The sequence below is a fragment of the Mus musculus genome, chromosome 11 (assembly GCF_000001635.26).
Source record: "Mus musculus strain C57BL/6J chromosome 11, GRCm38.p6 C57BL/6J".
NCBI classification, from domain to species: domain Eukaryota; kingdom Metazoa; phylum Chordata; class Mammalia; order Rodentia; family Muridae; genus Mus; species Mus musculus.
In genome coordinates this window covers 69,553,785-69,580,264 of record NC_000077.6, presented here as the reverse complement: position 1 = coordinate 69,580,264, position 26,480 = coordinate 69,553,785, and the positions used below count along the sequence as shown (strand labels likewise).

General features: G+C 51.3%; 2 protein-coding genes and 1 pseudogene across 7 annotated transcripts; 2 read left to right on the top strand and 1 right to left on the bottom strand.

The window, feature by feature from the left end:
* The first annotated feature begins 14 nt into the window (after positions 1 to 14).
* Positions 15 to 18,511, top strand: Wrap53 (WD repeat containing, antisense to Trp53). Of its 5 annotated transcripts, NM_001364769.1 has the most exons (11): positions 15 to 179; positions 1,068 to 1,595; positions 1,720 to 1,818; positions 2,528 to 2,639; positions 16,318 to 16,406; positions 16,628 to 16,718; positions 16,829 to 16,961; positions 17,408 to 17,616; positions 17,768 to 17,871; positions 18,006 to 18,143; positions 18,246 to 18,511. In NM_001364769.1, exons 2-11 carry the CDS (start codon positions 1,213 to 1,215, stop codon positions 18,484 to 18,486), a joined length of 1,599 nt encoding a protein of 532 aa, NP_001351698.1. In that variant the 5' UTR covers positions 15 to 179; positions 1,068 to 1,212; the 3' UTR covers positions 18,487 to 18,511. The 5 variants fall into 5 exon arrangements, 4 of the variants coding, with proteins under 4 accessions (NP_001351698.1, XP_006532962.1, XP_006532963.1 ...); XR_388402.4 differs by lacking the exon at positions 15 to 179 and having other exon boundaries at positions 258 to 1,595; positions 16,829 to 16,945; positions 18,246 to 18,503; NM_144824.3 differs by lacking the exon at positions 15 to 179 and having other exon boundaries at positions 1,016 to 1,595.
* On the bottom strand, positions 6,097 to 6,438 carry Rps27-ps2 (ribosomal protein S27, pseudogene 2; annotated as a pseudogene).
* A 603-nt stretch (positions 18,512 to 19,114) lies between the features above and the next one.
* Efnb3 (ephrin B3) lies at positions 19,115 to 26,173 on the top strand. Of its 2 annotated transcripts, none has more exons than XM_006532160.4 (5): positions 19,115 to 19,924; positions 22,773 to 23,065; positions 23,267 to 23,359; positions 23,468 to 23,572; positions 23,996 to 26,173. In XM_006532160.4, the coding sequence occupies exons 1-5, from the start codon at positions 19,770 to 19,772 to the stop codon at positions 24,403 to 24,405; spliced, it is 1,056 nt and encodes a 351-aa protein (XP_006532223.1). In that variant the 5' UTR covers positions 19,115 to 19,769; the 3' UTR covers positions 24,406 to 26,173. The 2 variants fall into 2 exon arrangements, with proteins under 2 accessions (XP_006532223.1, NP_031937.1); NM_007911.5 differs by lacking the exon at positions 19,115 to 19,924 and adding an exon at positions 20,028 to 20,573.
* The last annotated feature ends 307 nt before the right edge of the window (positions 26,174 to 26,480 follow it).

The window sequence follows — 26,480 nt, the reverse complement described above, 5'->3', positions numbered from 1 at the left end:
GAAATGGAGGCGGGGACTTGCAGAGTCAGGATTCTCCCTGAGATGTTGCCCTCAGCAGGAACGCTTTGTGAAAAGTCGTCTAAGATATAGAGCTGTGAGGGCAAAATGGGTGGAAACCGATTCGGAGGACTCCTGCCTCTGTGTCAAGTATAAAGAGTGGAAAGAATTAAGTTTTTATCGTAAGTGGACCGCCACTGTTCTGAGCTCTGTGCTCTTTCCTATCCAGCTAGATAGTCATAGCCATCTTTTTGGATTTTTAAGACAGAGTCTTTGTAGCCAAGGCTGGCCTGGAATTCGCGGCCGTCTTCCTGCTTTAGGCCTTCCAAGTACAGGGATGAACCAACACGGGCCCCTAAGTTCTTTTTCCCCTCATTAGCTAAAATGTCACTTTAGAAAGGCTTTTCATAGTATCTCAATCTAACGTGTTCTCCGAGATACTTGGTATCGCACCACCGTGTTTAATTTCCTGTACAGTCCTTATCACTCTCTGTAAAGACTGTTTTCACAGCCTTTAATTGCACAGCAACGAAAACTTTATGGAGATTAAGAACTAGAAAACATTGCTATTTTTTTCCCAATGCCTTGTATAGTCCTGGGTTAGGCAGTAAGAACTTGATAATAAATGTCGAATGAATGAAGGGAGGGCGGGGGAGAAAGGGAAAGAGAGGAACAAGAAGGGGGGAGAGATGGGGAGAAAGGAAACCTGAGGTTACGGGATTCAAAACAAGATAGTCAAGAGGGGCAAAAACTGTAGAAATTATGCGCCCTCTGCAGGCCAGGGAGGATAGGCGCTTTAAGAATTACCCCCAGGGGACGGTAGGGGGCGCTCGTGTAGTTTTCGCCAAGGCCCAGAGTTCAGACTACAACTCCCAGAAACCTCTAGGAATTCTCCAGCGCTTGAGGTGTAGGCAAAGTCGTTCCTTCCCGCCTTCCCGCTCGGAATCGGAGGAGGATGCGGAGAGCCTATCGGAAGGTGGCCCGACTCCCGCGAGAGCAAGAAGCCCTGGCGGCGCCTAGCGACCCTAGGCGCTTGGCTTTGGACACTCGTTCCCTGGTGATTGCTTTAGGTTCGGCTTACATTTTCCGGAAGAGGAAAGCGGACTCCGGTCTCTGAGCATCCCTGGGAACGGTAATGCACTCTAGCCTCGGCAGCTGGTAGCCGGCTCAGCGAGACTTGCCCGACCTCTGCCTTCCGGGGGCTTACTCTACAGAATGAAGACGTCGGAGGAGCGACTCTTAGCTCCGGATAGCCTCCCTCCTGACCTGGCCCCAGCTCCGGTACCCCAAGGTTCCCCAGCGGAGAAAAATACAGACTTTGAACCGGTGCCTCCGCCATGCGGTGGTGATGACCAACCCCAGCTAGCCACAGATCCCGTGGCTAGCTTGGTTGTGTCCCAGGAGCTTCAACAAGGGGACTCTGTACCTCTGGAAGTAGAATTTAATACTTCCAGTGAGTTGAGTCCTGGAATCGAGGAGCAAGATGTTTCTGAACATGCGAGTCTTCCCGGAGAAGAAACGAATCTCCCCGAGTTGGAGTCAGGAGAAGCCACGGAAGGTGTGTCTGAGGAACGCGCTGAAGTGGATGAGGGGGACACGTAAGTGACACTGGAATCTGAGGAGCCTGGACCTGTGAGAACGACAGCCACCGGTCCTCAGCACCATTTTATTTCCATTTTGCTCTGACGACCCACGTTTGCTGTTTCTCCATCTCCTTTCCAGCTTTTGGACCTACAGCTTCTCGCAGGTACCCCGATACCTCAGTGGTTCCTGGTCCGAGTTCAGCACCCGCTCCGAGAACTTCTTGAAAGGTTGCAAGTGGTAAGTACGATGGGCAAGGAGATGGCCATCTTCAGGAGTTTCCCCTTAAAACTTAACCACACATACTTGGCCCCTTTCGGTGGGACGACAGTCTTGTAATCTCAACTGTTGGGAAATGGAGGCCTGGTTTGTCCACAGAGTGAGACCCTGTCTTAAAATAAAAACAGTAACAAAGTTGGGCGCATGCCTTTAATCTCAGCACTCTGGGGGAAGAAGCAGGCAGATGTGTGAGTTCCAGGCAAACATGGACCATGGGTCCAGTTCTAGGACAGCCAGGGCTACTTAGAGAATCTGTCTTGAGGGAAAGCAAAACAAAACAAAAGCTAAAATCAACCCCAGGGTTTCTAGAAGTTGCTAGGGAGCAATAGACTACGGGTGATACCGAGGTTAAGGTTTTCCCTGCCCTTCCCCTGTGGATGCGTACTGCCGTGTATCGTATTGTGGATTTACCTCAGAGTGGCCAGCATCCTGGTCCTTTTTTGCTTTATTTTGAGATAGGGTCAAGTTGCCCAGACTGGCCTGGAGGTTGGTTCTCTGCCTCAGCCTCTCCAGGAGCTGGGCTTACAGATGTGTGCCACCACTCTCTGCACGAGCTTGTTTCCCTAGAGCCGGGTGTCTTCTCAGGGACTCAGAGGCTAGCCATGGCCCTCGCACTACAACCTTGAAATCGCAGCTCTGTTTGGGTTTTCTAATTTTCCTGTATTTTCAGGGCCCCTGACGGTTCCTGTATCTTGACCAATAGTGCTGATAATGTCCTTCGGATTTACAACCTGCCCCCAGAATTGTACAGTGAACAAGAGCAGGTGGATTACGCCGAAATGGTAAGGGTAGGGGCCTTTGCCAGCCCTTGCACTTTAGAGCCCTCCCTGCAAGTGAAAACTGTGTGTCCATGCGTCACCTGTTGACAGACAGGATTTTCCCTCACTATATACATCATTTTCTGCCTTGAATTATGAAGTCATTTAAAGACTAGTCAGGAGCCGGTGTTTTCTGTGACATTGTGTGTTTCTAGAATGATTTTTTTCAAATGGTGCTGGGGAAGTAGCTCAGTAGAGTGCTAGCATAGCATTACACGCGAAGCCCATGTTTGAGCCCCCACACTGCATAGACTGCTGTGCTGCCTCACTGGTAACCACAGCTCCCCAGAGGTGGAGAAGAGGTAAATTCAAGGCCATCCTCAACTGCAGGACGCTAGAACCCTGCGTTGGGCTTGTGTAGACATGAACCATGACTGAAGACCCCTGTGTTGGGCTTGTGTAGACATGAACCATGACTGAAGAGCTGGTTGTGTTTTTTGGGGGCAGTGTGCAAATGCATATCAATAAGTAAGGTTATTACACGGCCTAACAAATGCTCTCAAAGCCCTTACCTCAGCCTGTGGCGAGCTACAGTGCACCCGAGCAGTGCTGTGAGACTCCATATCCGTTTGCTCTCTCCCTCTTTTCCTTTAACCCCAGCGCTTGGAAGACAGAGTTTCCAGATCTCTGGAGTTTGAGGATGACCTGGTCTACTGAGGGAATTCCAGGACAGCTAGAGCTATATGGAAAAACAAACAAACAAACAAACAAACAAACCGTGTTTTGAAATAACCAAACCAAGTTTTTTTTTTTTTTTTTTTAAAGTGTGTGAGTGTGTGTGTGTGTGGGGGGGGTGTGCTTCAGAGCTGAGGGGGGTGGTCTTCGGGTGTCAGGCAGGCAAGAGAACGTCAGGTGAGAATGAAAACTTGGTTCAGACTGGCTTCCATCAAGGTAGATCAGGATGCTAGGGAGGCTGATCTCAGGCAGTGAATGCAGTATAATTGGAAAACGTTTCCTGGTGTAATGCAATCTCCGGGACACGAGGAAGCATAATTGCATAGAAACTTGACTTGACATGTCATTTTGTCATTTGTTCCAAGAAGATCTAGGGCCTAAGGAAGCGTCTGGCCTTATCTTGGTCATACAGATGCTATAGAGGTCGTTTGGGATATTAGCCACTTGTAGTCCTGGTTGTGGGAGCCTGGGGAAGCCCCTGGCCATACAGATGATGTGAAGGTCATTTAGACTATTAGGTATCTCAGGTCCTGGCTGTGGGAGCTTGGGGAGCCCCTGTCTGTAAGGCTCATTTAGAGTACTAGCCACCTCTGGCCCTGGTTGAAGGAACTTGGTATGGCTTAGCCCAGCAGATAACAGATCACAGGACTATTAATCACTTCAATTCCTAGCTTTCTGGATGGAAGAATAGGGTTTTTACCTGTAGACACAAGGACCTTTGTGTTCCCAGTAGAGAGCCACGCTGGAGTTGGTAGGTACTTTGAAGGCATCTGACATGGGTGCTGGGGACTGAACTTGGGTCCTCTGCTAGTTAAATGCTCTGAGCCATCTTTTCAGCCACCTCTTTTTGAGACAGGTCTCATGCTGGCTTCTAGCACGTTATGTGGCTGAGGCTAGCCTGATTTCCTCCCTCCTTTCAAGTGCTGGAAACTAACAGGCATCATTTGTCACACCCAAGTAAAAAGTTGGATTTTTTGTTTGTTTGGTTTTTTTTTTATATTTAAAAATTGTTTTAATGCATATGAGTTTTGTCTGAATGTACATTTGTGCACCACATACATACAGGGCCTATGGAAGCCAGAAGATAGGTCAAATCCCCTAGGACTAGAGTCCCAGATCACTGTTAGCGGTCATGTGGGCAATGGGAATTGAACCCCAGGTCTTCTAGAAGAGCAGTGCTCTTAACTGCTGAGCCATCTCTCCAGCACCCTCACTCCCCCACGCCTTTGAGACGATCTTATGTAGAAAAGGCTGGCTTCAAACTCAAAGCAGCTGTATAGCCAAGGACAGCCTTGAACTCCTATCTGCTGGCTCTACCGTAAGTGCCGAGGTTGTCTGCCTAGTGCACACAGACCCTGGTTGTCTTTGTTTTGTTTGTTTGTTTGTTTGTTTTGAGATGGGGTCTTACTATGTAGCCTTGGTTGGCATGAAACTGTAGACCATGTATGGGTGTTTTGCCTATATGTCTATACCACATGTGTGCCTGTAGGGGTCAGAAGAGGGCACTGGAATTGGTCACAGAAGGCTGTGATCTGCCATGTGTGTACTAGAAGTTGAACCTCGGTCCTCTAGAAGGGTAACCAGTGCTCTTGATCACTGAGACATCTCTCCAGCTGCTTTTTATAGTTTTTTGACAGGGTCTTACTGTGAAGCCCTGGCTGGAATTCACTATGTAGACCAGACTGTCCTCAAAGATCCTCTCAGATATCCTCTATACCTGCTTCTGGACTGTCCGCTTCTCCCCCCCCCCTTGAGATAAGGGCTCATCTGCAGACTGAGCTTGGGCTCCGTGAGTAGCTGAGGATGACCTTAGACTCCTCATCTTCATGCTTCAAGTGCTAGGATCACAGGCATGCACTGCTACGCCCTGCTCGTAAACATAGGTGGAAAAACCCCTTTGTGTGCACGTGATATGTGTGTGTGCGTGTGTGAATTTTGGGACATGCAGAGGTCAGAACACACTTCTGGGTATGGGTCACTGCTTTCCATGTTGATTGAGACAGGGTCTCTCGTTCAGTGCTGCAGGTGAGGGGATTGTCTTGTCTCTACCTTGTGTCTTGTCATAGGGCTCTGGGATTGCAGGCAGGAGCTGCTGTGTCTGGCAGAAGCGGGTTGTAGAATTGTGGAGAGAGGGAGTGAACTTGGTGGTTAGAGGTGGTAATGACAATCTGCTGAGGACACTGACTGTGGGAGCAAGTGGCGGGTGTAAACTGAGGGGAATGGCTGCGGTTCCAAGGAAGTAAATGCATGACATCATCAGGCCCGAATGCAGTGTGAATCCACGGCTTCTTCTCAGTCATCCTTCAAGCCAGGTGGTTGTTGTTGTTGTTGTTGTTGTAGTATTGAGAGAGGGTTTATCTGTGTAACAGTCCTGGCTGTCCTGAAACTCATTCTGTAGACCTGGTTGGCCTGGACTCTGAACCCACAGAGAATTACTTACCTCTGCCTCCTGAGTCTGGGATTAAAGGCCTGTGCCACCACACCTGGGTGTTGTTGGCGGGGGCTGTGGTGGTGGTGGTGGTGATGATGATGATGGTGATGATGATGGTGGTGGTGATGATGGTGGTGGTGGTTTGCCTGGTAGGCAGGCACTCAACCATGAAGCTGCAGCCCTGGTCCTTGTCATGTTTTTGTGTTGTGGTTCTTTTTTTTATTCAGTTTTAGGGACATTTGAGTTACACATCAAGGTTAGCCACATGGTAACAAGCAGCCATGTGGTGGGGAGAGGAGTTTGTTTGTTTGTTTTTATCCAAAACGTGTTTCTTGGGAAGGTTCCCATTCATCTTCAACCAGGGCCTTTCAGTGCTGCTTCCTCCTGAAGGAGCGTCCTCCTGTCAGCCCTGCTTTTCCACCTGTAGGCTGACAGGCCAGTGGAGCAGCCAACACACAAGACTACCACCGTTTGTGCATGGCTAAAGACCGTGGTGACTTTATAGCATCCTGGGCATTTCACGTCCATAAAGTAGGAATTGGGGCTCTGCACCAGGCGCTTTTTCTTGTGTTTCCTCTTCTCCTCTTCTGGAGAGGGATGAAGGAGATCCTTTGCGAGAGGCATGTTCTCGTAGGGAGGTCGTCACCGCCGGAAAGGAGAGGAGCTTTAAAGAAAGTAAAAAGGCTCGGGAACCTTCTCCCACGAGCACCTGTCAGCATCTTAAAGACAGAGAAGGAAAAGGAGAGTCCAGCCTCTGCAGCCTGACTCAGAGCAGACGGAACCTCGTGGTGGCTCGCAGGAACTTAGTCTTCTACTGTTTGTTTGTTTTGATTTGTTTATTTATTTATTAATTATATGTGTATGCACTGCAGCTGTCTTCAGACACTCCAGAAGAGGGCGTCAGATTTCGTTACGGATGGTTGTGAGCCACCATGTGGTTGCTGGGACTTGAACTCAGGACCTTTGGAAGAGCAGTTGGCGCTCTTAACCGCTGAGCCATTTTACCAGCCCTTTTGTTTTTGTTTTTGTTGTTTGAGACAGGGTTTCTCTGTGTAGCCCTGGCTGTCCTGGAACTCACTCTGTAGACCGGGCTGGCCTCAAACTCAGAAATCCACCTGCCTCTGCCTCCCAAGTGCTGGGATTAAAGGCATGTGCTACCACGCCCAGCTTTAGTCTTCATTTTTATGATAGTGTCTTACTACATTGCCCAGGCTAGCCCCAAAGCTGGACCTGTTCTGCCCTCAGTGACTGTGACTGTAGGCATGTCAGTGTGCCTAGCAGGCTCAGTAGATCTCTGTTGAATGTTCTATAAACAGGCCGTATTTTATGTCCTGAGGAATAGTCAGGCACAAACCAGGCATAAGTCTCTGTCCTTGCGAAACTTATATTTTGTGGGGAGAACTGGTATTAAAGAGGCAGTAAAATATATACTGTCAGATGCCACAGGACAGATGAGGCGGGGAAGGGAATTGGGACCGTAAATGGCCGGTTTAGAGATGGCTGATTAGGTCGGACGTAGTGTTGCTTGCCTGTCTTTATTGATTTCTTTTTGTGATGTGCGTGGTGTTTTGCCTGCATGTATATCTGTATTATTTGCATGTTGGGTGCACTCAGATGCTAAAAGAGGACATCAGATCTTCAGATCCTTTGGAACTGGAGTTATAGGAGGTTGTCAGGAGTTAGAGGTGGTTCTGAGGAACCTTGTGGATGCTGGGAACCCAACCCCAGTCCTCTGAAAGCAGTGAGCCATCCAGCTAGCCCTGGCACATACCCTCAATCCCAGTACTTGGATAGCAGAGACAAGTAGATCTTTGGGAGTTCAAGGCTGGCCAGGGCTACCTGGTCAGAACCCGTTTTAAAAACAATCAAAAATAAAAAGAGTGTTTGGAGAAGCCCTCGATGTTAAGGCAGCACTTAAGCAGAGACCTGAGGAATAAAGGAGCAAGTGAAGTGGAGCCCGGAGGAAGACAGACAGACAGGACAGTGAATGAGCGCAGGGAGGGCTGGAGAGACAGCTCAGCGGTTAAGAGCACTGGCTGCTCTTCCAGGTTTGATTTCCCAGTCTCACCTGTCAGCTCAAACTGGTCTATACGCCAGTTTCAGTTAACACCCCCTTTTGTCCTTCCTTTGTAAACATCAGGTACGCACGTGGTGCAGACACATATATGCAGCCAAAAAGGAAAGAAAAAAATTACCTTTTTTTAAAAATAAAAAAAATATCTTCCAGTGAGATGACTCAGCAAGTCACAGTGCTTGTCGTGCAAACCTCACAGTTGAATTTAATTCATGAGACCCATGAGGAAAGAGAGACCTGTCCTCTAAAAGTTGTCTTCTGACCTCATGCATGCATCCATATTCACCCATACACTAGACACATACAGCAATAATAAAGACAACAGAAGGATCTGTAGGAAGCAGGATGGCGAACCAGGCTGGGGGGAGTGTTTGACAGAAGGCAAGAGCTGCAGAGGCTCCACCTTCCTGCATCCTGGCCTTGAAGTATATGCTGAGGAGGGGAGGGTGAGCCCTGGAGTCTGCTCAGCTCAGGAGGGCCTGGACCACTGTGAAAACCATTTATCCTCTAACCGTTGAAAAGCAGGTGGCAGAAGTATGAGCTGCGGGCCTCCAGAAACCACAGAAATAAATGTCAAGTGCTGCTTGGTAAAGTGCTGGGGACCGGTGGCTTTCTCTTCGTTTGCTTGTTAGTTAGACAAGGTCTCATTCTGCAGCTCAGAGTGGCCTGAAGCTCACTACATACCCGAGACTGGCCTTGAACTCCCAAATACTGAGATTTTAGGTACGAGCCACCACACTAGAATCGTATTCTCTTACATTCTTTTCTCCTCTTTTTGCCTCTGTGTGTGTGTGTGTGTGTGTGTGTGTGTGTGTATGTGTGTGAACATAAGGCTTCATGCATGCTAGACAAGCACGGCACTGGAGCCACATTCCCAGTGGGTTGTGATGGCCAAGTTTTGAATATTTATTCTTGAGAGTGCACGCTGTATGCACAGGCACACATGGCAGTCAGAAGATAGATTTGTGGAGTGGTTATCTCCTTCGGTCTTTCTGTGAATCCTGGGGGATCTGACTCAGGCTGGCACACCCAGCCATTTTATTGGCTAGGCCACCTTGCTCACCTGTGATAGCCAATGCTGGTCTAGAATCACCCAGGAGATAAACCTGTTGTGTCTGTCAGGGAACGCACGGGAACCGTGAGATTCCCTCTCTACGGGTGTGGGTTCTGAGCTGGATAAAAAGATAAAAGTGGGGAGAGTATGAGCTTCCCACACCTCTGACTTCTGGCCTGAGGATAAAGTACTTCTGCTCTGACTTCCCTGCAGTGGTGGACTACACCCTCGAACTGTGACCAAAAGTAACGCTCCCTTCAGTCGCTGTGTAGGACACTTATCACAGCAGTGAGGAAAGCAGCCACACCTCAGCATCCTTGTTTCTCATCCCTGTTTATGCACCATAATCCAGCGCCTGCAGATCCGCTCTTGTAAGCATCCCCGCCAGAGGCAGTCTCTGCAGTGTCCCCTGGTCTGGGACACCCCAGAGCATCTGCAGCCTCTTACCCAGGTAACCATCTAGCACCAGGCCACCATTCTTTCTAGAACCAGGAAGACTCCCAGAAAGATTAGCCAGTCAAGATGGCACTCGAATTGTAATCTCGGTATGTGTGAGACAACACAGAGCCACCATAGGACTGACACCTGTCTGTGATCTGGTACATAGTGAGTCCCACGCCAGCCAGGGATACCGAGACTGCCTCAACAACAACAATAACAAAGAGACACACAGGGCTGGAGAGATGGCTCAGCGGTTCAGAGCATGGACTGTTCTCCTGCAGAAGACCTAAGCTCCATTCCTGTGCCCGTGTCAGGCAGCTCATGGTTCCCTGTCAGTCCAGCTCCTAGGGATTCAACTCTTCTGGCCTCTGTAGGCACCCACACTTGTATGTACAGACGTACAGACACAGATACACTCAATGCAAATAAGTCTTTAAAAAAAAAAGCAAGAGCTGGGCGGTGGTGGTGCACACCTTTAGCCCCAGCACTTGGGAGGCAGAGGCAGGTGGATCTCTTTGAGTTTGAGGTCAGCCTGCTCTATAAATCGAGTTCCAGGACAGCCAGGGCTACACAGAGAAACCCTGTCTTGTGGAGGGTGGGGCTGGGAATAAGGGTGTGGGGGATAACAGTAACAAAAGACTCACATGAAAGTTTCCATTAGCCTCAGACACTAGAGAGTCCCACCTCTGGCTTATCTAGCAGCACCTTGACATGCAGACATGCACACTAGTCCACATACCCCAATCTTGCTAATCCCCCAAACCAGTGTTTCTCAACCTGTAGGTCTCAACCCTTTGGGAGTCCAGTGCTCCTTTCACAGGAGTCACCTGAGACCCGTGGACAACACAGTTATTTACATTACAATTCATAACAAAATTACAGGTGATGAAATAGCAGTGAAAATAATTTTATGGTTGGGGCTTACCACAGTGGCATTGAAGAGTCCCAGCATTGGGAAGGTTGAGAACCACTGATCAGTCCATTCTGTCGAGGGAACCAGTGAGAGCCTGCCAGGCCTGCAGTGCTTTGGTGCGAAGAGGCTATCATCAGAACCTGGATAGGAAAATCTGGGTGCTGCACATGGGCCAGCCTGGGCTATGTATGTAGTAAGCGCCAAGCCATTCTGAGCTGCAGAATGAGACCTTGTCTGGAATAAACTAACAAGCAAACGGAGAGAAAGCCACCATTACCACTTACAAAGCAGCACTTGACATGCATTTCTGTTGTTTCTGGAGCCTGTGTCTAAGTACTGGAGCCATTTGTGTGTCTCTAACCATTTGGTACATGGTTTTGATTCCTGCTTTTCCTTTCAGCCGTTAGATGCTAAATGTTTTTTTTACTGTGGTCCAGGCTTCATGGTGCCTGTGTTTAATGGTGTATCTTGAGTGCTTTTAATAAGTTTTGTTTAAAAAACAAAACAAAACAAAAAACCCTCCTTCTCTTTTGGACATTTGAGTTTCTAGGGTTTTAGTGGCAGACGTTATTCTTCAGATAGCCAGCTGGGTGTGGTAGCCAAATGCCTGTGTAGTCTTAACATTCAGGAGACTGAGGCAGGGGGATGGAGAGGTCAAAGGGGCCTGGCCTGCACAGTAACTGTGTCTAGATTGGAGTGGGTATTCCCACACGCTACGGTGGGCCACTCCCCTTTCTCTCGAGAAAGCCCCTTTCATCCCCACCCCACCTCCTCCTCCTCCTCTCTGGTTTTTGTGGGGTTTTGTTTAGTTTTGTTTTTAAGACCAGAGTCTCACTTTGTAACATGGGCTGGTGTGGAACCCAGAGATGACATGCATCTACTGTCCTAGTGTTAGAATTAAAGACGTGACCTGTCACACCCAGTAATAAAAAGCTGAGGCAGGTTTTTATATGAAATTTATGTAAACGGTGTTTGCACATGTAGACATATATGTAGGTATATATAGGTATTTCTATAGTCTATATAGGTATTTCTTTGTATGTTAATGGTTTGTGATATAGAGACTTTGTTTTCCAATTTTTGTTGTTGTTGTTTTCTATTTTTCTTGCTGTTAGCAGTCTATGTGTGAACTTGTTCTTTTGAAACCTTGCCGCCTAAGTATTCTCCCTGGCTTTTTCCCTCACCCCAGTTTTGGGGTTCAAACTCTTGGCTTTATGCATGTTTATTAGGGCAGAGCTATGTCCTCACCCAGTTACTGTCTTTTTAGGCCGGGTCTTAGTATCCCAAACTGACCTTGAAGTTAGTTAGATCTTTCTGCCTCAGCCTTCCAAGTGTGGGATTACAGGCTTGTGCCCTTAGCTCTGACTGGGTGGTCTCACTTTCCGTGTCTGAGAGCTCTGTTTGAAAACCGATAAAATCAGTGTAAGTAGGACTGTGTCTCGGGGGGCAGTGTGCTTGCTCAGTGTGGGAAGATGTTTTGGATACAGCTGGCCCTCTGTCTGAGCTTTCACCATTAGACAACTGCAGGTCGGGAATATCTGAAAACTGTGGAGTCTGTGCTGAGCATGTTTGGAACTTTTCTTCTCCTGTCACTCCATCTCCTGAAGCATCCCGCACAGCAACTACCCATGTGGCATTTACATTGAAGTAGTAATTAAAAGTAACCCAGAGATGGAAGCATATGAGAGGGTGTGTGTAAGTTCTGTGCAGATACTACAGCATTTTACATAATCTGTGAGACTGAGCACCAACACCATATTTTGGTATGTTGTGGCGGGGGCTTTCCTGGAATCAGTGCCTCTTGGGTACTTACTGAGAAGAGATTGGGTTTTCATATACCTGTGTGAACTATAGGCCCTTCTCCCTATGTAGTTTCCCCTCTTACCGTCTCTTATTTTTTCACAGAGCTTTCTAGAACTCTTAGCTCCGCATCCTATTTCCTGACTTGTCATACCATGTGATTCTGGCTGCCACGCTGGCCCTCTTAGAAACTTTGCATCTTTGACGCCCCTTTTCTTCACATTGGAGGTGGAGGCATCCTCATCCCCCAGTGCAAGAGCCATGCTCACAAAGTCTTTCCAATTTCCTACTTGTGAGGACATTGGCTCCTCACAGCCTTTCTGTGTCTCCATCATCTTTGTGGCCTCAGATAGTTAAGTCAGAAGCCAGAGTCTCATCCGGTAATCTCTTTCCCTACCCTCCCGCATCATTAAACACAGATCTCATTAAGCCTGTCTAATCTTGCTAATCACTCCATCGCCCTTGGACTTTAATTCAGAATTCAGTTAATTTGGGCCTTATATTCCTAACAGTGTTGCCTGTCTCCATATGCTCATGAAAACATTCCTTACCTACTGGAGAAGTGGCTCAGTGGTTGAGAGCACTTGTTGGTCTTGAGAGGACCCAGGTTCCATTCCCAGTACCAAAACGGTGGATCACAACCATCTGCAACTCCAGTTCCAGGAGATCTGACACCCTTTTCTGACCTCTGAGGGCACTAGGCACACATGTGCACATCCATCCTTGGAGGCAAAGCGCTTATAAATGTGAAGTGAAAATAACCACGTAAGCCCGTGAGCTTGCCCTAGATGTTGAGAAGACTGCTAAGCAGAGCAGGCAAGACCCTCAGACTCTGTTAGAAAGACGCAGTGAGGAGCAGAGAGGACCCGGGAGCACAGAGCAGGAGTGCGAGGGTGTGGACAGCTTTTCAGAGGTGGAAACACCTAGGCTCTGGAGGGATTTACATTCCATCAGGAGGAGTTACAGGGGAGGGGAGGAGAATCATTACAGAGACTGCTCTTGGGAGGCCTGTGGCTGAGAATCAATGGAATTGCTATCATGGGGCCTGAGAATAAAAGTAGTGGCTATTGTGATTTTTTTGTTTGTTTGTTTGCTTGGTTGCTTTTCAAGACAGGGTTTCTCTGTGTAGCCCTGGCTGTCCCGGAACTCACTTTATGGAAAGGCTGGCCGGCCTCAAACTCACAAAGGTCCCACCTGCTTCAGCCTCCTGGGTGCTGGGATTGAAGGTGTGTGCCAATGCCGCCTGACGGATATTGTGATTATCAATGGACATGCTCAATAGAGATCAATAGTAGAGATGAGTTTTGCCAAGTAAATTACAGGTAGGAGCACATAATGGAAGTCTTGCTAAGGGAAAAAGGGCTGTGTGGAGTCTCTAAAATACTGCTGCAGGAGAATGATACCACACAGAAAGAAGCCCAGCTTACAGAGGGCTTGGGTCCAGTGTAGAGAATGGGTGCATGGGCTTGAAAGTAGGGTCGAGGGAGGTCTGGAGAGCCCGGAGATGCTGAGGAAACGCTGGCTGGCAAGAAGGCTGTGGCTTGTGATGGCTCTTAGGAGAGGGATGGAGGGGAGGAGACGGAACCCTGGAGAGAAGATTGGCAAATTGGTGTTGGGCTAGACCAGGAGTGGAAAGGGTGGCTGAGGATGGGGTGCTGTCTTAGTTTGCCTTTCTGTGGCTGTGATTAGAATCAAGATTGACCCTGTCTACTTTCTGGCTGTCCCCAAGCTTATATTTAGCCCCTGATCTTCATATAGTCCAGGTTCACCAGCCCGAGGATGGCATACCTACAATAGGTGACCCTCCCACAGCAACCAACATCGCATCGAGGAAGTGTCCCGAGAACGTGCCTGCAGGGCAGTGTGGTCTATGTGTTCCCTCAGTTGACATTCCCTCATTCTTGGAGTTCTAGGTTCCTGTTCTTGGCAGCTGAAACAAGTCTCATGGGTGCGCACTAGACTTCCAAGCCAGGGTGGAGCCTGGAACAGCAGGTGCTGGGTCCTCTAAGGATCAGTAGAGTCTGAGGTGTCCGTGGGAATCTAAGTGGGGCTCCCCCCACCCCCAGACATCTGCGTGGCCTCAGGGTGATGGGGTCAGGCTGCAGGCTGGCCTCACTATGCAGTTCTCTGAACTTAGTGTCTTTCTCTTTGTTTCCCAAGCTCTGGGCTTGCAACATGTGCCACCGTATGTAGCTTAATTTTCTCTGTATTTCCTAGGCACACTGTTCCATGATTTTTTTTAAATCTATTTTTCTACTAAGTTCTCTTCTTAATAATCTGTAGGAAGGACTTTTAAACAGGATTACGCCTACCTTTTTTTTTTTTTTTTTGGTTTTTCGAGACAGGGTTTCTCTGTATAGCCCTGGCTGTCCTGGAACTCACTTTGCCCTGGCTGACCTCGAACTCAGAAATCCGCCTGTCTCTGCCTCCCGAGTGCTGGGATTAAAGGAGTGCGCCACCACGCCCGGCTACGCCTACCCTTTGTAAGGTCTTCTTTGATTTCACCAATCATGACTTCATTTTCTAAGCTGTCACCCTGTGCACCTATCATACTTCAGCTGCCAACCTGACAGGAACCTAGAGTCACCCATGAATGAGCCGTATATGAAGCCAAAGGAAAAAATAGGGTAAACTGTCTTACGTTCACTGTACAGTATGAATGGCAATACCAAGTTATGCCATAACAAAACACTTCACAGCCAGTGAGCAGAATAGCTGGGCACGGACATAGCTACTCGTAATGCCAGCGCTGTGAAGGCTGAGGCAAGAGGAGGCGCAACCTCTGGCTTTGGGAGATGTCAGTTTTTGCAGAGCACTCAGCCTGCTTACTCTCAGCAGCAGCATTTAAACATTCGTGCCTGGTGTTCTCTCACTTCCTGGCATCGCCTGTGTTTCGTTTTGTTTTTGTAGTCAGGAGGATCAAAGCCAGGGCTTTGAGCCACATTCCAGCACACTGTCAAACTTAAAATTATTTTGTTTTTTCTTGTTGTTTTATTAGAGTGTGTGTGATGTGTAGGTACTGGTGCGAGTGTGCTGTGGCAGACTTGCATTTTCTCCATCTCCCTGTGAGATGAAACTAAGGTCGCCAGGTTTGTATAAGCGCCTTCACCCACTGAGCCCGCCTGCCCCCACCCCCCCACCCTGCTCCTGTTTTTCTTTGTTGTTTTTGTTTTGTTTGGAGACAGGGTTTCAAGTAACCCTGGCCTTTTCCACATATCTAAGAAGAACTTTGAACTCTTTATCCTCTTGCCTCTCTACCTCTGGAGTACTAAGATTAATGGATTACAGGCGTGAGCCACTTATGCCTTGTTTTATGTGGTGCTGGAGATCAAGCCCAGGGTTGTGTGGATGTCAGGAAAGCGTCCTACCCACCCCGGCTACAGCTTCTGTCTTCCAGTTTTTGAGGCAGTGTTTCCCTATGTAGCTTAGGTTGGTCTGTAATTTTTTTTTTTTTTAAGATTTATTTTTGCCAGGCAGTGGTGGTGCACACTTTTAATCCTAGCACACAGAAGGCAGAGGCAGTCGGATCTTTGTGAGTTGGAGGACAGCCAAGACTACACAGAGAAACCTTGTCTTGATCAGAACAAGAACAAAGAACACATTGTTGGCCGGCCTTGATCCTCAGGAAGCGCCTTTGTCCACTAAATCTTTCAGTCCTGCCTGTTATTCTTTAGGTATTACAGGCTGGCCTTGAACTCACAGCAGTTCCTCCTGTCTCAGGTTCAAATAAAGGCTGGGGTTACAGGCAAGAGACAGCTGAGTAGAAAGGTCAGAGGTATTTGCTTGTTTGTGTCAGAAAAGATTGAGCCAAGGGCCTCATGCCCGCCAGGCAGGTGTTGTACCACTGAGGTATGGCCACAGCCCTCATTTTGCTTTTGAAGTGTTTGTGTGTTGGCTGAGAATGTGGCCTGCTTAGTGGAGTCCCTGTCTCACAAGTGTGAAGCCCTTGGTTCCTTCTCCAGCCAGGCAGAAGCAGGCTAAGATGACCCTGATTGGTTCATTGTCTTTGGATTAGGGTATTATTTGTATCTTCTATATGAGTGTTTAAAAAAATGATGAATCTGCTGCCTTTTGGTGGCCCAAGTCTGGCAGTAGTGCCTGAGTTAAATGTTAGGGTGGTAAGAGTTGCGTTCTTTGAGCCCCGCGTGCTCTTTCCTACCTGGATAGTCTCCCCCTGGGCCTTAGCTCTCCCCAGGGAGGGTGTACAAGTTTTTCTCCTGCCGGTGACCCCAGCATTCCCACATCTCTGTCCAGGTTCCTGTCCTTCGAATGGTGGAGGGCGACACCATCTATGATTACTGCTGGTATTCTCTGATGTCCTCCACCCAGCCAGACACCTCCTAGTAAGTGGTAATGACCCTCCTGTGCACTTCACCGAGGTCCCTTCCCATTATCTCCTTACCCAGCCCACACACCCAGTTTCAAGAAGGGCTCCTGGGAGGGAGGCAGGGAGGGAGGGAGGGAGGAGGCGCGAAGTGTGTCCCCTGACAGAAGCTGAGAGGGCTGGGCACTTGGTTCCCTTTTGACAGTCAGAGCCAGGTCTGAGCATCCGTGTTTCCCTCAGTGTGGCCAGCAGCAGCCGGGAGAACCCGATTCACATCTGGGATGCATTCACTGGAGAACTACGGGCTTCCTTTCGCGCTTACAACCACCTGGTACTGACTTCCCTGTCCTGTCCAGCCCTGTGCTCGCCGTGGCCCAGCCCTCCTCCTTGGCAGACAACTGAAACTTTGCAGGCCTGTCTCCAGCCCTCTCTCGCTCCTAGGATGAGTTGACAGCAGCCCACTCGCTCTGTTTCTCCCCGGATGGTTCCCAACTCTTCTGTGGCTTCAACCGGACTGTGCGTGTCTTTTCCACATCCAGACCTGGCAGAGACTGTGAGGTGCGAGCCACATTTGGTAAGCCTCCAAGGTGTGGGAGATGAAAGAGTAGCTCCTGTGGGGGGGGCCTCGAGTGAGCTTGGGTACCTGTTGACAGTACAAGCCTGGTAGGCACAAGTCCATCCGAAGGAGACAGCAGCCTCCGGGCATAGAGGGAGCCCTCCCCAGGCTCTTCTGTTGGGTTAGACAGGCATTGTACCACTGAACTTTAGAAAGTTGAAGGGGAAGGAGAGTCCCATTTCCTGTAGGCCTTTAGCTCTTCATCCCTTCCAGGAAAAGTGGGATGTGAGAGGGAAGAAGGGCGCTAGGCTCTTTAGGGAACTGAGTGACCCGGGAACCATACGAGATCGTCAGATTGCTTGTGACAAACATGGCGGCGGATTGAGTCCCAGCATGTCGGTGGAGGGTGGAGGCCATTAGCTAGGTAACGCCCTGTACTAACTGTTCTCTTGTTTCCTCCACAGCCAAAAAGCAGGGCCAGAGCGGTATCATCTCCTGTATAGCCTTCAGTCCATCCCAGCCCCTCTATGCCTGTGGCTCCTACGGCCGCACCATAGGCCTGTATGCCTGGGATGATGGTTCGCCTCTTGCCTTGCTGGGAGGCCACCAAGGGGGTATCACCCACCTTTGCTTTCACCCTGATGGCAATCTCTTCTTCTCGGGAGCCCGAAAGGTATTGGTCAGAGCCCAAAGCATGTGGGTAGTCAGGAGTGGGGATGTTGTCTGTAACGTGTTAAAATGTGCCAAGTTTGAGGGACTCAGGGAGGCTGAGGTGGAGTCAGCAGAGAGAGTGGCTGACTCCAGACCCCTGTTCTTATCTTTAGGATGCTGAACTTCTGTGCTGGGATCTCCGGCAGCCAGGCCACCTCCTGTGGTCTCTGAGTCGGGAAGTGACCACTAATCAGCGCATCTACTTTGATCTGGACCCGTAAGTGGCTCTGGCCCCTTCCAGGCTCAAGCAAGGATGTCAGAATGCTGCCGTAGGGGTCTAGGCCACTACATAGGAATGGCTTCTACCCCAAGGGTCATGCCTGTCTGCTACAAATCTCCCGTCTTTCCCAGGAGCGGTCAGTTCCTAGTGAGCGGCAACACCAGTGGAGTTGTCTCTGTGTGGGATATCAGTGGAGCTCTTAGTGACGACAGCAAGCTGGAACCCGTGGTGACTTTTCTGCCTCAGAAGGACTGCACCAACGGAGTCAGGTCCTCATTCCCTGAAGGAGCTTGGGGCTAGGGTTTGGGAGGAAGGTGGGTTTCTTGGGTATTATCTTGAACTAGGTGCTGACCGACTGCTCTCTTCTCCAGCCTTCACCCTACCTTGCCTCTACTGGCCACTGCTTCTGGCCAGCGCGTGTTCCCTGAGCCCACCAATAGCGGGGATGAAGGTGAGCTGGAGCTGGAGCTTCCTCTGCTCTCCCTGTGCCACGCCCATCCCGAATGTCAGCTTCAGCTCTGGTGGTGTGGAGGGGGACCTGACCCCAGTAGCCCTGTTGACGACCAGGATGAAAAGGGACAAAGAAGGACAGAGGCTGTGGGGATGAGTTAATATAAAGACTTTGTGTCACACTGGAGTCATTGTGTCTGTTCGGGGTGGCACGTGACTGGTGGTAGTAGGTTCCTTTGTCCGGCATCTGTGGGGTCTGGCATATTGTTCCCAAAACCAAGGGGCTGAGGGGTGGGACCAGGCAGGAGCCAATGAGGTGCTGAGCATGGTGTGAAGTCAAGCAGGTGGGGGTGGGGTCTCATGCCATTGACTGTGTGGTTGCTAGGCAACTTGGTAAACTGAGGAGCAAACCTGTTTAAAATCTCACTCCTGAGGTGGCTGCATCAGGGGTCAGAGTGAGCTGGCCTGAGCAGGGGTGGCAGACGATTGAGTGTGACTGTGAGACTAAGCAGACAGTGACAGACAGACAAGTCAGTGCTGATGGCTGCACACCGCCCTGTTTACTATCATGCAGCTGCAGAAGAGAAGGGTGCAAGACACGGTGTCCCACTGCACCCCAGTAGGCAAAGGAAGGACACACAGGAAGGAGCAAACAGAAAAACAGCTGCTTCTTATTGGACTCCCTCTAGACTGCGGCGCACGCTCGGGCAAGGGGCTTGCTCGGTAGTTCTTCGTGCTTCTCCATCTGTCCACTCTCCCTCCTCCCCACACACCTTGTCAAATACCCAGAATGAGAGTCTTTGAAGAGATGCTGTCAACGGGGCCATGGTGGGGACCACAGTCAAAGGGAAAGGAGCAGCCTGTGGAGGATTGGGCTGGAAGGAGAGGAATGTCGCCCCTGCCGGGAGGTGCTGAAAGCCTTGCTTCTTACACCCAAGAAGGCAGCTCCTCCCTTCCCCCAGGATAATTGGAAACAGCCTTTCCTGTGGATTGCTGCTTTGGGGTTATAGGTACCCCCTTTCCTCTCCCAGTCATACTTTTCTCCGTGATCACCCAAGAAGGGCCAAAATTTACTACTCCCTGGTCTCTTCGTCTAATCCACAGAAAACAGTAAAGGGTCCAAGAAACCGTGACAAAATGAACCCCAGGAAAGGGGGAGTTCAGCAGCCTAGATTGTGTCTTCGGGGTTTTCCTAAACTCCCCGTGTGACCTTGGGCAAGTCACGGGGTCCCCTCTCAACCTGGATAGCTCTACCCCCTCCCACTTCACACAGGTAGCCCATCAACTTAGCGTTACTTTGTGAAGTGCCTAGCCTTCAAGGTTATCATTATCCTCTCCAGACCGCCTGGAAAGCCGCGGTGTTGTTTTGGAATGGGAGAGGAGTAGGCTGCGGGGAGCAAAGGGGGAAGGTTTTTTCGGGGTGGAGAGGGCAAGAGCCTTTCTGGATGCTAGCGAGGAAGATTCCAAACGCTCGGGCAATCGGAGGGCAGGAAGGAAAGCAAGTAGAAACTCAGCCAGAGACGGACACTGCCAGAGACAAAGGGGGCGTGAGAGACCGCGCCGGGCAGCGAGGCGGGGTGGCGGACGGGAGGTGTGCGAGGTGAGGGAGGTGTGGGGGGCGTGGGCCGCGGGATGCGACGCCCGCTCCGACTGTGCTCCAGCTCCGGTTTTTCCCTCCACCATGCTCTCCCCCTCCCCGCCTCTCCTTTAACTCCCCCCTCCTGGGCTCGGGACTGGTTTCCTCCCTTAGCCCGCTGCCCTCAATCCCGGCGAGGCTGGGGCTCCAGCTCGGTGTCTCCTTCTTCGCTCCCTTGCCCGGCGCCTCATGTTGCCCCCGCCCGGCCCTCGGCTCCCCATGTCCCCCACGTAGCGGGGCGCACAAATCCCGAGGTGCGGCGCGTGGGCCGGGGGCGCGTAAGGCGCCTGCAGACGGCCCCTGCAAGGGTTCTTGTGGGGCTGAGCGCTCTGGAGCCGGGGAGCAAGCATCGCAGAAAAGAGGGTCCTTGTGGGAGCTGGGGGTGACTAGCCACCCACCAGGGTGACTGGGGTTCCACAGCGTGGTAGCCACCCCTGGGGGTGAGAGACTTTGGGGGAGTTGGTGCCCCGCCCCCAGGCCTTGGTAGGGTCATGGGGGCCCCCCATTTTGGGCCAGGGGGTGTGCAAGTCGGGGCCCTGCTGCTGTTAGGTTTTGCGGGGCTGGTATCTGGACTCAGCCTGGAGCCTGTCTACTGGAACTCGGCGAATAAGAGGTGAGTGGTTGGGACTGAGGAGATTCCAGTCCCATGGATAAGGGATATGGAAGCTTTGAGACTAACCGGGCTAGGATTCTGAGCTGAGAGGGGGCTGGCAGAAGGGTGCTTGCTGTAGCGCTGAGGTGAGGTGACAGGTTACAAGACAGAGCAATGATCTTGAGAGCCAGACTCCTAGTCTCACAGAGCTGGTTGTGGGTGGTGATACCATGTGTCAGGAGTTGGGAGATCTTAAAGGGGCAAAGATAAAGTTCACGGGCAGGGGGAGGGCAATGGAGTGGCTATTTGGCTCTGGAGGAGACCTGTGTCATCTGCGTTGAAGGGAGCCTGGTTAATGTCAGCTCTCGGGAGAGAGGTGCTGAATGGGTGCTGCTGAGGCACTGAGGAGAAGGGCAGGGACACCTAGCTCCCAGGAGGCACTCGGTGTTGCAGATGAGGGGGAAGGGGGTTCAGTTTGGGGCTATAGAACAACCCACCCAAGGTTCCTTGACTCTCAGTCTGTGTTCCCAACTGGTGTTCACAGCCAGAGGACTAGTTGACCCTTTGGTTGAACAGTTTGGCAACTAGAACATGGTCCTGTCTTCCTGGTTTGGTGGACTCTTTCTGGAGGCCCCTCAAAGCCCCCTCCTTCTCTCCTGCCACTGGGAGTCCTGAGGGTGCCACTGGCCTCTCCAGTCATCTTGACCGACCGCAAACTCTCCCATCGGGGACTCCGGTCCCTGACATGCTAGCTTTGCTTGGAAAGAGGCCAAGGGTCAGTCAGTCACACAGGGCAGACAGAACCTCTGGGAGGCCATCTAAGTGATTTGTCTCCATGACATTTCCTATCCCCACCAGCCCAAGAGTTCTGTGTTTCAGAAACTTCCTCCTTCGCTGGGGCGGTTGTGAGAGGTCATGGGAGGGGGGAGTGGACCTGAGACTTTATCAGGCACTTGGTCTTAACACTAGCCCTGCTCTTTGCAGAAAGCTGTGTGGTCTTAGGCATGTCACTTAACCTCTCTGAGTTTGTATCTTCAGTCCTTACAGCTGTTATGAGGATTGGAGGCAAGGTATTTGGACATATTATGTACTCATTCATGAAAGGAGAGGTAGGATTGGTTTTTTTGTTTGTTTGTTTGTTTCTGTTTTTTTGCTTCCTGGCTTTCCTGCCCTATTCCAATCTTGGTACCTCCTCTCCCTCCTATATCTCAGTGGGAATAGTCAATCACAAGTTCTCCCACCTGCCAGCAACTCCTGGCTGCAGTTTTGAGCACTAAGTATACCTTGAGGATATAAATGGGCTATCCTGTTAGGGTTGAGAGAGACAAGGCGTTGGGGCTTTCTGAGGTTCTTTTGGGTATTGGGTGGGAGCTGGTCAGTACGAATCTGGGAAGATGCTGGGCAACAGCTTTGTGGAACCGGGTTTCAACTGTGGATGCACAGGCAGGGGCTTGCTGTGGTAGGCAGGTTGTGGCTGTGCTGGGCCCATCCATTCCCTGGCTAACTGGGCATGGAGATGCTGCTAGTAGTTTGTGTCAGCTGTAGTGACAGAAGCCAACTACTTCAATTCCTCAACTGGAGAACACTTTCCTCAGAAAGTTTAAGCCCCAAGGTGGAACGCAGGAAGAATGATCAGAGTGATTGGCATCTATGCGTCCATTCTCATCAGCCCCATTTTGGTCATTGCCAAACTAGCATTTACTTCATGTCTCATTAACTGACTAACTTGGATCCCAGATCCCAGCCCCACCACCACCACCCCAACCTATACCTTGCCCCCTTTGCCCTGAAATTCAGTGGTGGCCTGGAGGAGGGGGAGGTTCCATCCCCATGGTTGAATGCCATGGAATAGTGAAATCACCTGGGAGGGGTAGGCTGTGTGGTTCCAGAGAGGCCAGCTCCTTGGTAACTGGCATCCTGTTGCCATGGCAACGGCACCGGTGATGGAGCGGGAGATGGCAGTGTGCATGTGGTGAGGGCGGGCTGAAGAGTGCATTTGGGCACACCAAGGGGCAAGAGACCTCTGAGCCTGGCTTCCTGCTGCTTCTGATGTGAGCTTGCAGAGCCCTTAGTTCCCGGGCTTACTGAACACAGGACTCAAACAAAGGCAATGGGCGGGAGCTAAGAATTGCTGTCCGAGGTGGTTGGGAGTGAGAGAGGGAAAGCTTTGGGCGCCACACCCCTGACACCTCTTCCCTGCCTACCTTGTCTTCCCTGTAGGTTCCAGGCAGAGGGCGGTTACGTGCTTTATCCTCAGATCGGGGACCGGCTAGATCTACTTTGTCCCCGGGCTCGGCCTCCTGGCCCCCACTCCTCTCCTAGTTATGAGTTCTACAAACTGTACCTGGTAGAGGGTGCCCAGGGTCGGCGTTGTGAGGCACCCCCTGCCCCAAACCTTCTTCTCACATGTGACCGGCCAGACCTGGACCTCCGCTTCACCATCAAGTTCCAGGAATACAGCCCTAACCTCTGGGGCCACGAGTTCCGATCCCACCACGATTACTACATAATTGGTACTGCCAGACGTCGAGCAGGGGCAAATAGAGTGTCCGTGGGATGGAGGGGGAGGAAGGTTAGAGCCATTGGAATCCACCACTGGGTATTCAGTAATGCTCCCTTGGCATTCAGTCGTGCTTCCCTCCCCCCCCCCCCCCAGGGAACAGGGGAGGGCTGGACCTAGGAGTGATGACTTCTACTTCTGCTCTTATTCTCAGCCACATCAGACGGGACCCGGGAAGGCCTTGAGAGCTTGCAAGGAGGCGTGTGCCTAACCAGAGGCATGAAGGTGCTTCTGCGAGTGGGACAAAGTGAGTGGGGGACAGGGGACTCCTGCTAAGGGCTGAGTTTAGGTGGTACATGCAAATCTGGGGCAGTTCTCTCAGCCCCTCTCTCACTCACGTCTTTCCCATCTTCAGGTCCCCGAGGAGGAGCTGTACCCCGAAAACCTGTGTCTGAAATGCCCATGGAGAGAGACAGAGGGGCAGCTCACAGCGCGGAACCTGGGAGGGACACCATACCAGGTAGGAACCAGGAGCCCAGGCACTGCTGCCTCTGCTCCCAGACCCCAGCTGCCCTGCCTTCACCCTCTCCTGCCCGCCCTCCCTCTCCCGCTTTGGGGGCGGCTATACAGGAAAGAGGAGAAGAGAGGATGGGAGGGTGGGAGGGAAGTGGAAGCCAAATGAGGAAAAGACTCAATTAGAACTAATTAGCCAAGTCACTGCTTCAATCAGTGCTGTCAAAGAAGGGGGGGGGGCACATGGCAGGGAGCTGGAGGCCGGACACCTGGATTTCCATCCCAGTTTGGGGGAGGGAATGTGGGGTACCTAAGGGGCCTGGGTACTGCTGGGGAAGCCCATGGGGACCCCCAGGGCTGGGTGTACCCAATATCCAGATGGTTCCTTCAGCCCCTCCCCCTCTTTCCTCCTTCACCCCTTCCCTGCCAGGTGACCCCAGCAGCAATGCAACCTCCCGGGGTGCTGAAGGCCCCCTGCCCCCTCCCAGCATGCCCGCAGTGGCTGGGGCAGCAGGGGGGATGGCGCTGCTCTTGCTGGGCGTGGCAGGGGCTGGGGGTGCCATGTGTTGGCGGAGACGGCGGGCCAAGCCTTCGGAGAGTCGCCACCCTGGTCCTGGCTCCTTTGGGAGGGGAGGGTCTCTGGGCCTGGGTGGTGGAGGAGGGATGGGGCCTCGGGAAGCTGAGCCTGGGGAGCTAGGAATAGCCCTGCGGGGTGGTGGGACTGCAGACCCCCCCTTCTGCCCTCACTACGAGAAGGTGAGCGGTGACTATGGGCACCCTGTGTACATTGTGCAGGATGGGCCCCCCCAGAGCCCTCCGAACATCTATTACAAGGTATGAGGGCTCCTCCCACCTGGCTCTCCTCAATCTAGCCGTCCATGGGGTGCTCCTCCAGTGTAATTCATGGTATGAGGGACACCTGCGCCATGACTTTGGCCCCCTTTGCCCTACCAGCTCTTTGGCTCCTCCTGGCTATAGCCCTCATCTCCAATTTTAGGATCCCTTAAGACTTGACTACACCTTTTCCTGACCTCCCCGACTGACCCTCATTTGACTGTGGGCACTCCTCTGTTTCTGCCTCTTAGGGGAGGGGGGTCACAGGCTCAGCCTCCCTTAATCACTACCCAGGTGTCCTTTCTCCCTCACCCACCCAGAGTGGGGGTGGGGACAGTCTGTCTTTTGGTTGGCACCTCTTTCTGCCTCTCACCATTTTTCTCTTCTCTCTATTTCTTATTCTCTCTCTCTCCTGTGTCTAGGTCTGTTCTCTTCCTCCTCCCTAGCCTCCTCCTTACATCTCCTTTTACCCTCTCGGCTTCTTGTCCTTCCTGTGCCTCTCACGTGTCTCCTGGGTTGGGGCATCAAAGCATCTCTCCTCTTTGCTCTTGGCCCTTTCCAACCTTTCATACCAACTGCTCCCCTCTGTCCGCCAAAAACGGGGGCTTGCGGGGGGTGGGGGGGAGATTCTGGAACTCTACCCCCCCAGCTCCAGGCATGGGCACAGGGCCTCTTTCCCTGCCTTTCTGTGTACTTACTCCAGCCATTTGGGGTGGTTATTGGGCCACAACTACTACCATGAGAAGAAGTGTCCTGTTGTGGCCAGTGGCTGATAGGAAGACATGAAGCAGTGTGGACATGATGGACTGTGTCTGATGCCGAATGGGCATCAGATAGGAAGTGACTCGTTCCAGACAAGAAGTGACCAGGCCTGGACAGAAATGGCCTGGGAAGTGTCCGCAGCAGGAACTGGAAGTGCCTTCATCCAGAACAGGAAGTCGCACTTCTGAAATAGGAAGTGGTCTGGCTGGAATTCCAAGTGGCTTAGTCTGGGGAGGTGGCCTGGGTGGGGGTGGGGGCATGGGAAGTGGATGGTTCTTACCCTGTGGAGAAAGGGGCAGGAGGAACTCCCTGCTTTAGGAGGAAGCTGGAACTTACCACTGTGAGAGGACAGATGTGGACTGAGAGTTTTCTTAGTGTTCAGTGGCACTTCCCAAGGACCCCTTCCCTTGTGCTCTGTGCAGTTTTTAGGACAGCTAAGATGACTGCCACTTGCTGTGGCAGGCCCAATTTGTCTTGTTCTCCCCTTACTGTACCCCAGTATAATCTCTGTTGATCAACAGAACTACCCCAAGAACCCACATGTTCTCCCCACCTAACCAGACGGCTGTCTGGCTGATGCCTTCCTCCCTTCAAGCCCAACACAGCGCCCTTGTCAGTGAAGAGGTGGTCCATGGACTGGTCTAGCTGATGGCAGTTATTAGCACTGGTTGCTGTTTCCATAGTGACAAGCCTATACCTCTTCCCGCTCTTTAGTGTGCAGTGGGCTGCTGCCTCGGTGTTCTCCCGCCTCAGTTTTATTAGATCAAAGCTGCCCTTGGCCATCATGTTGGCCACCTCAATCACCAGCCAAAATGGTTGCTTTGTCCACCAGAGGTCAAGCCATCTCTCTGGCGCTGTAGTTCCCAGCTCCTTCTAGGGAACAGGAAGTTGATATTGCCATTGGGGAGGTGGCGGGGTATGGCCGTCACCTCGATAGTTTTATTGTAAAAGGGAAATTTGAACAACAACAAAAAAACTGGAAAAAAATAAAAAAAAAAACTTTAAAAGTTGACCAGAAGGCTGGAAAATGACTGGGCATGAATGGGGTATGTGTGTGTGTGTGTGTGTGGGGGGGGGGGGGGTCAGAATGGCTTTCAGGCTGAGGGTGGGTCACGGGGAACCCTGGGGGCCTGGGGAAAGAATACTGGTTGGGGTGGTGAGGCGGGCAGTTTCTGGGCTCAGAAAGCTGAGGAAGAAAACCACCTGTAGAGAGGACCTTCTGGAACACTCCAGTAGTGATATGTGCTAATGCTGGCCACACGTGGGGGAGTATCATGCTATGCCAAAACACGTGGGAGAGGACACAGTCACCAGTGGTA

Coding starts and splice junctions, on each gene's coding strand:
- Efnb3 (XM_006532160.4), top strand. CDS start 19,770: ATGCTAGCGAGGAAGATTCCAAACGCTCGGGCAATCGGAGGGCAGGAA. Junction 19,925..22,772: donor GCGGACGGGAGGTGTGCGAG/GTGAGGGAGGTG, acceptor TCTTCCCTGTAG/GTTCCAGGCAGAGGGCGGTT. Junction 23,573..23,995: donor TGGGAGGGACACCATACCAG/GTAGGAACCAGG, acceptor CTTCCCTGCCAG/GTGACCCCAGCAGCAATGCA.
- Wrap53 (NM_001364769.1), top strand. CDS start 1,213: ATGAAGACGTCGGAGGAGCGACTCTTAGCTCCGGATAGCCTCCCTCCT. Junction 16,962..17,407: donor TGAGGTGCGAGCCACATTTG/GTAAGCCTCCAA, acceptor TTTCCTCCACAG/CCAAAAAGCAGGGCCAGAGC. Junction 18,144..18,245: donor GACTGCACCAACGGAGTCAG/GTCCTCATTCCC, acceptor TCTCTTCTCCAG/CCTTCACCCTACCTTGCCTC.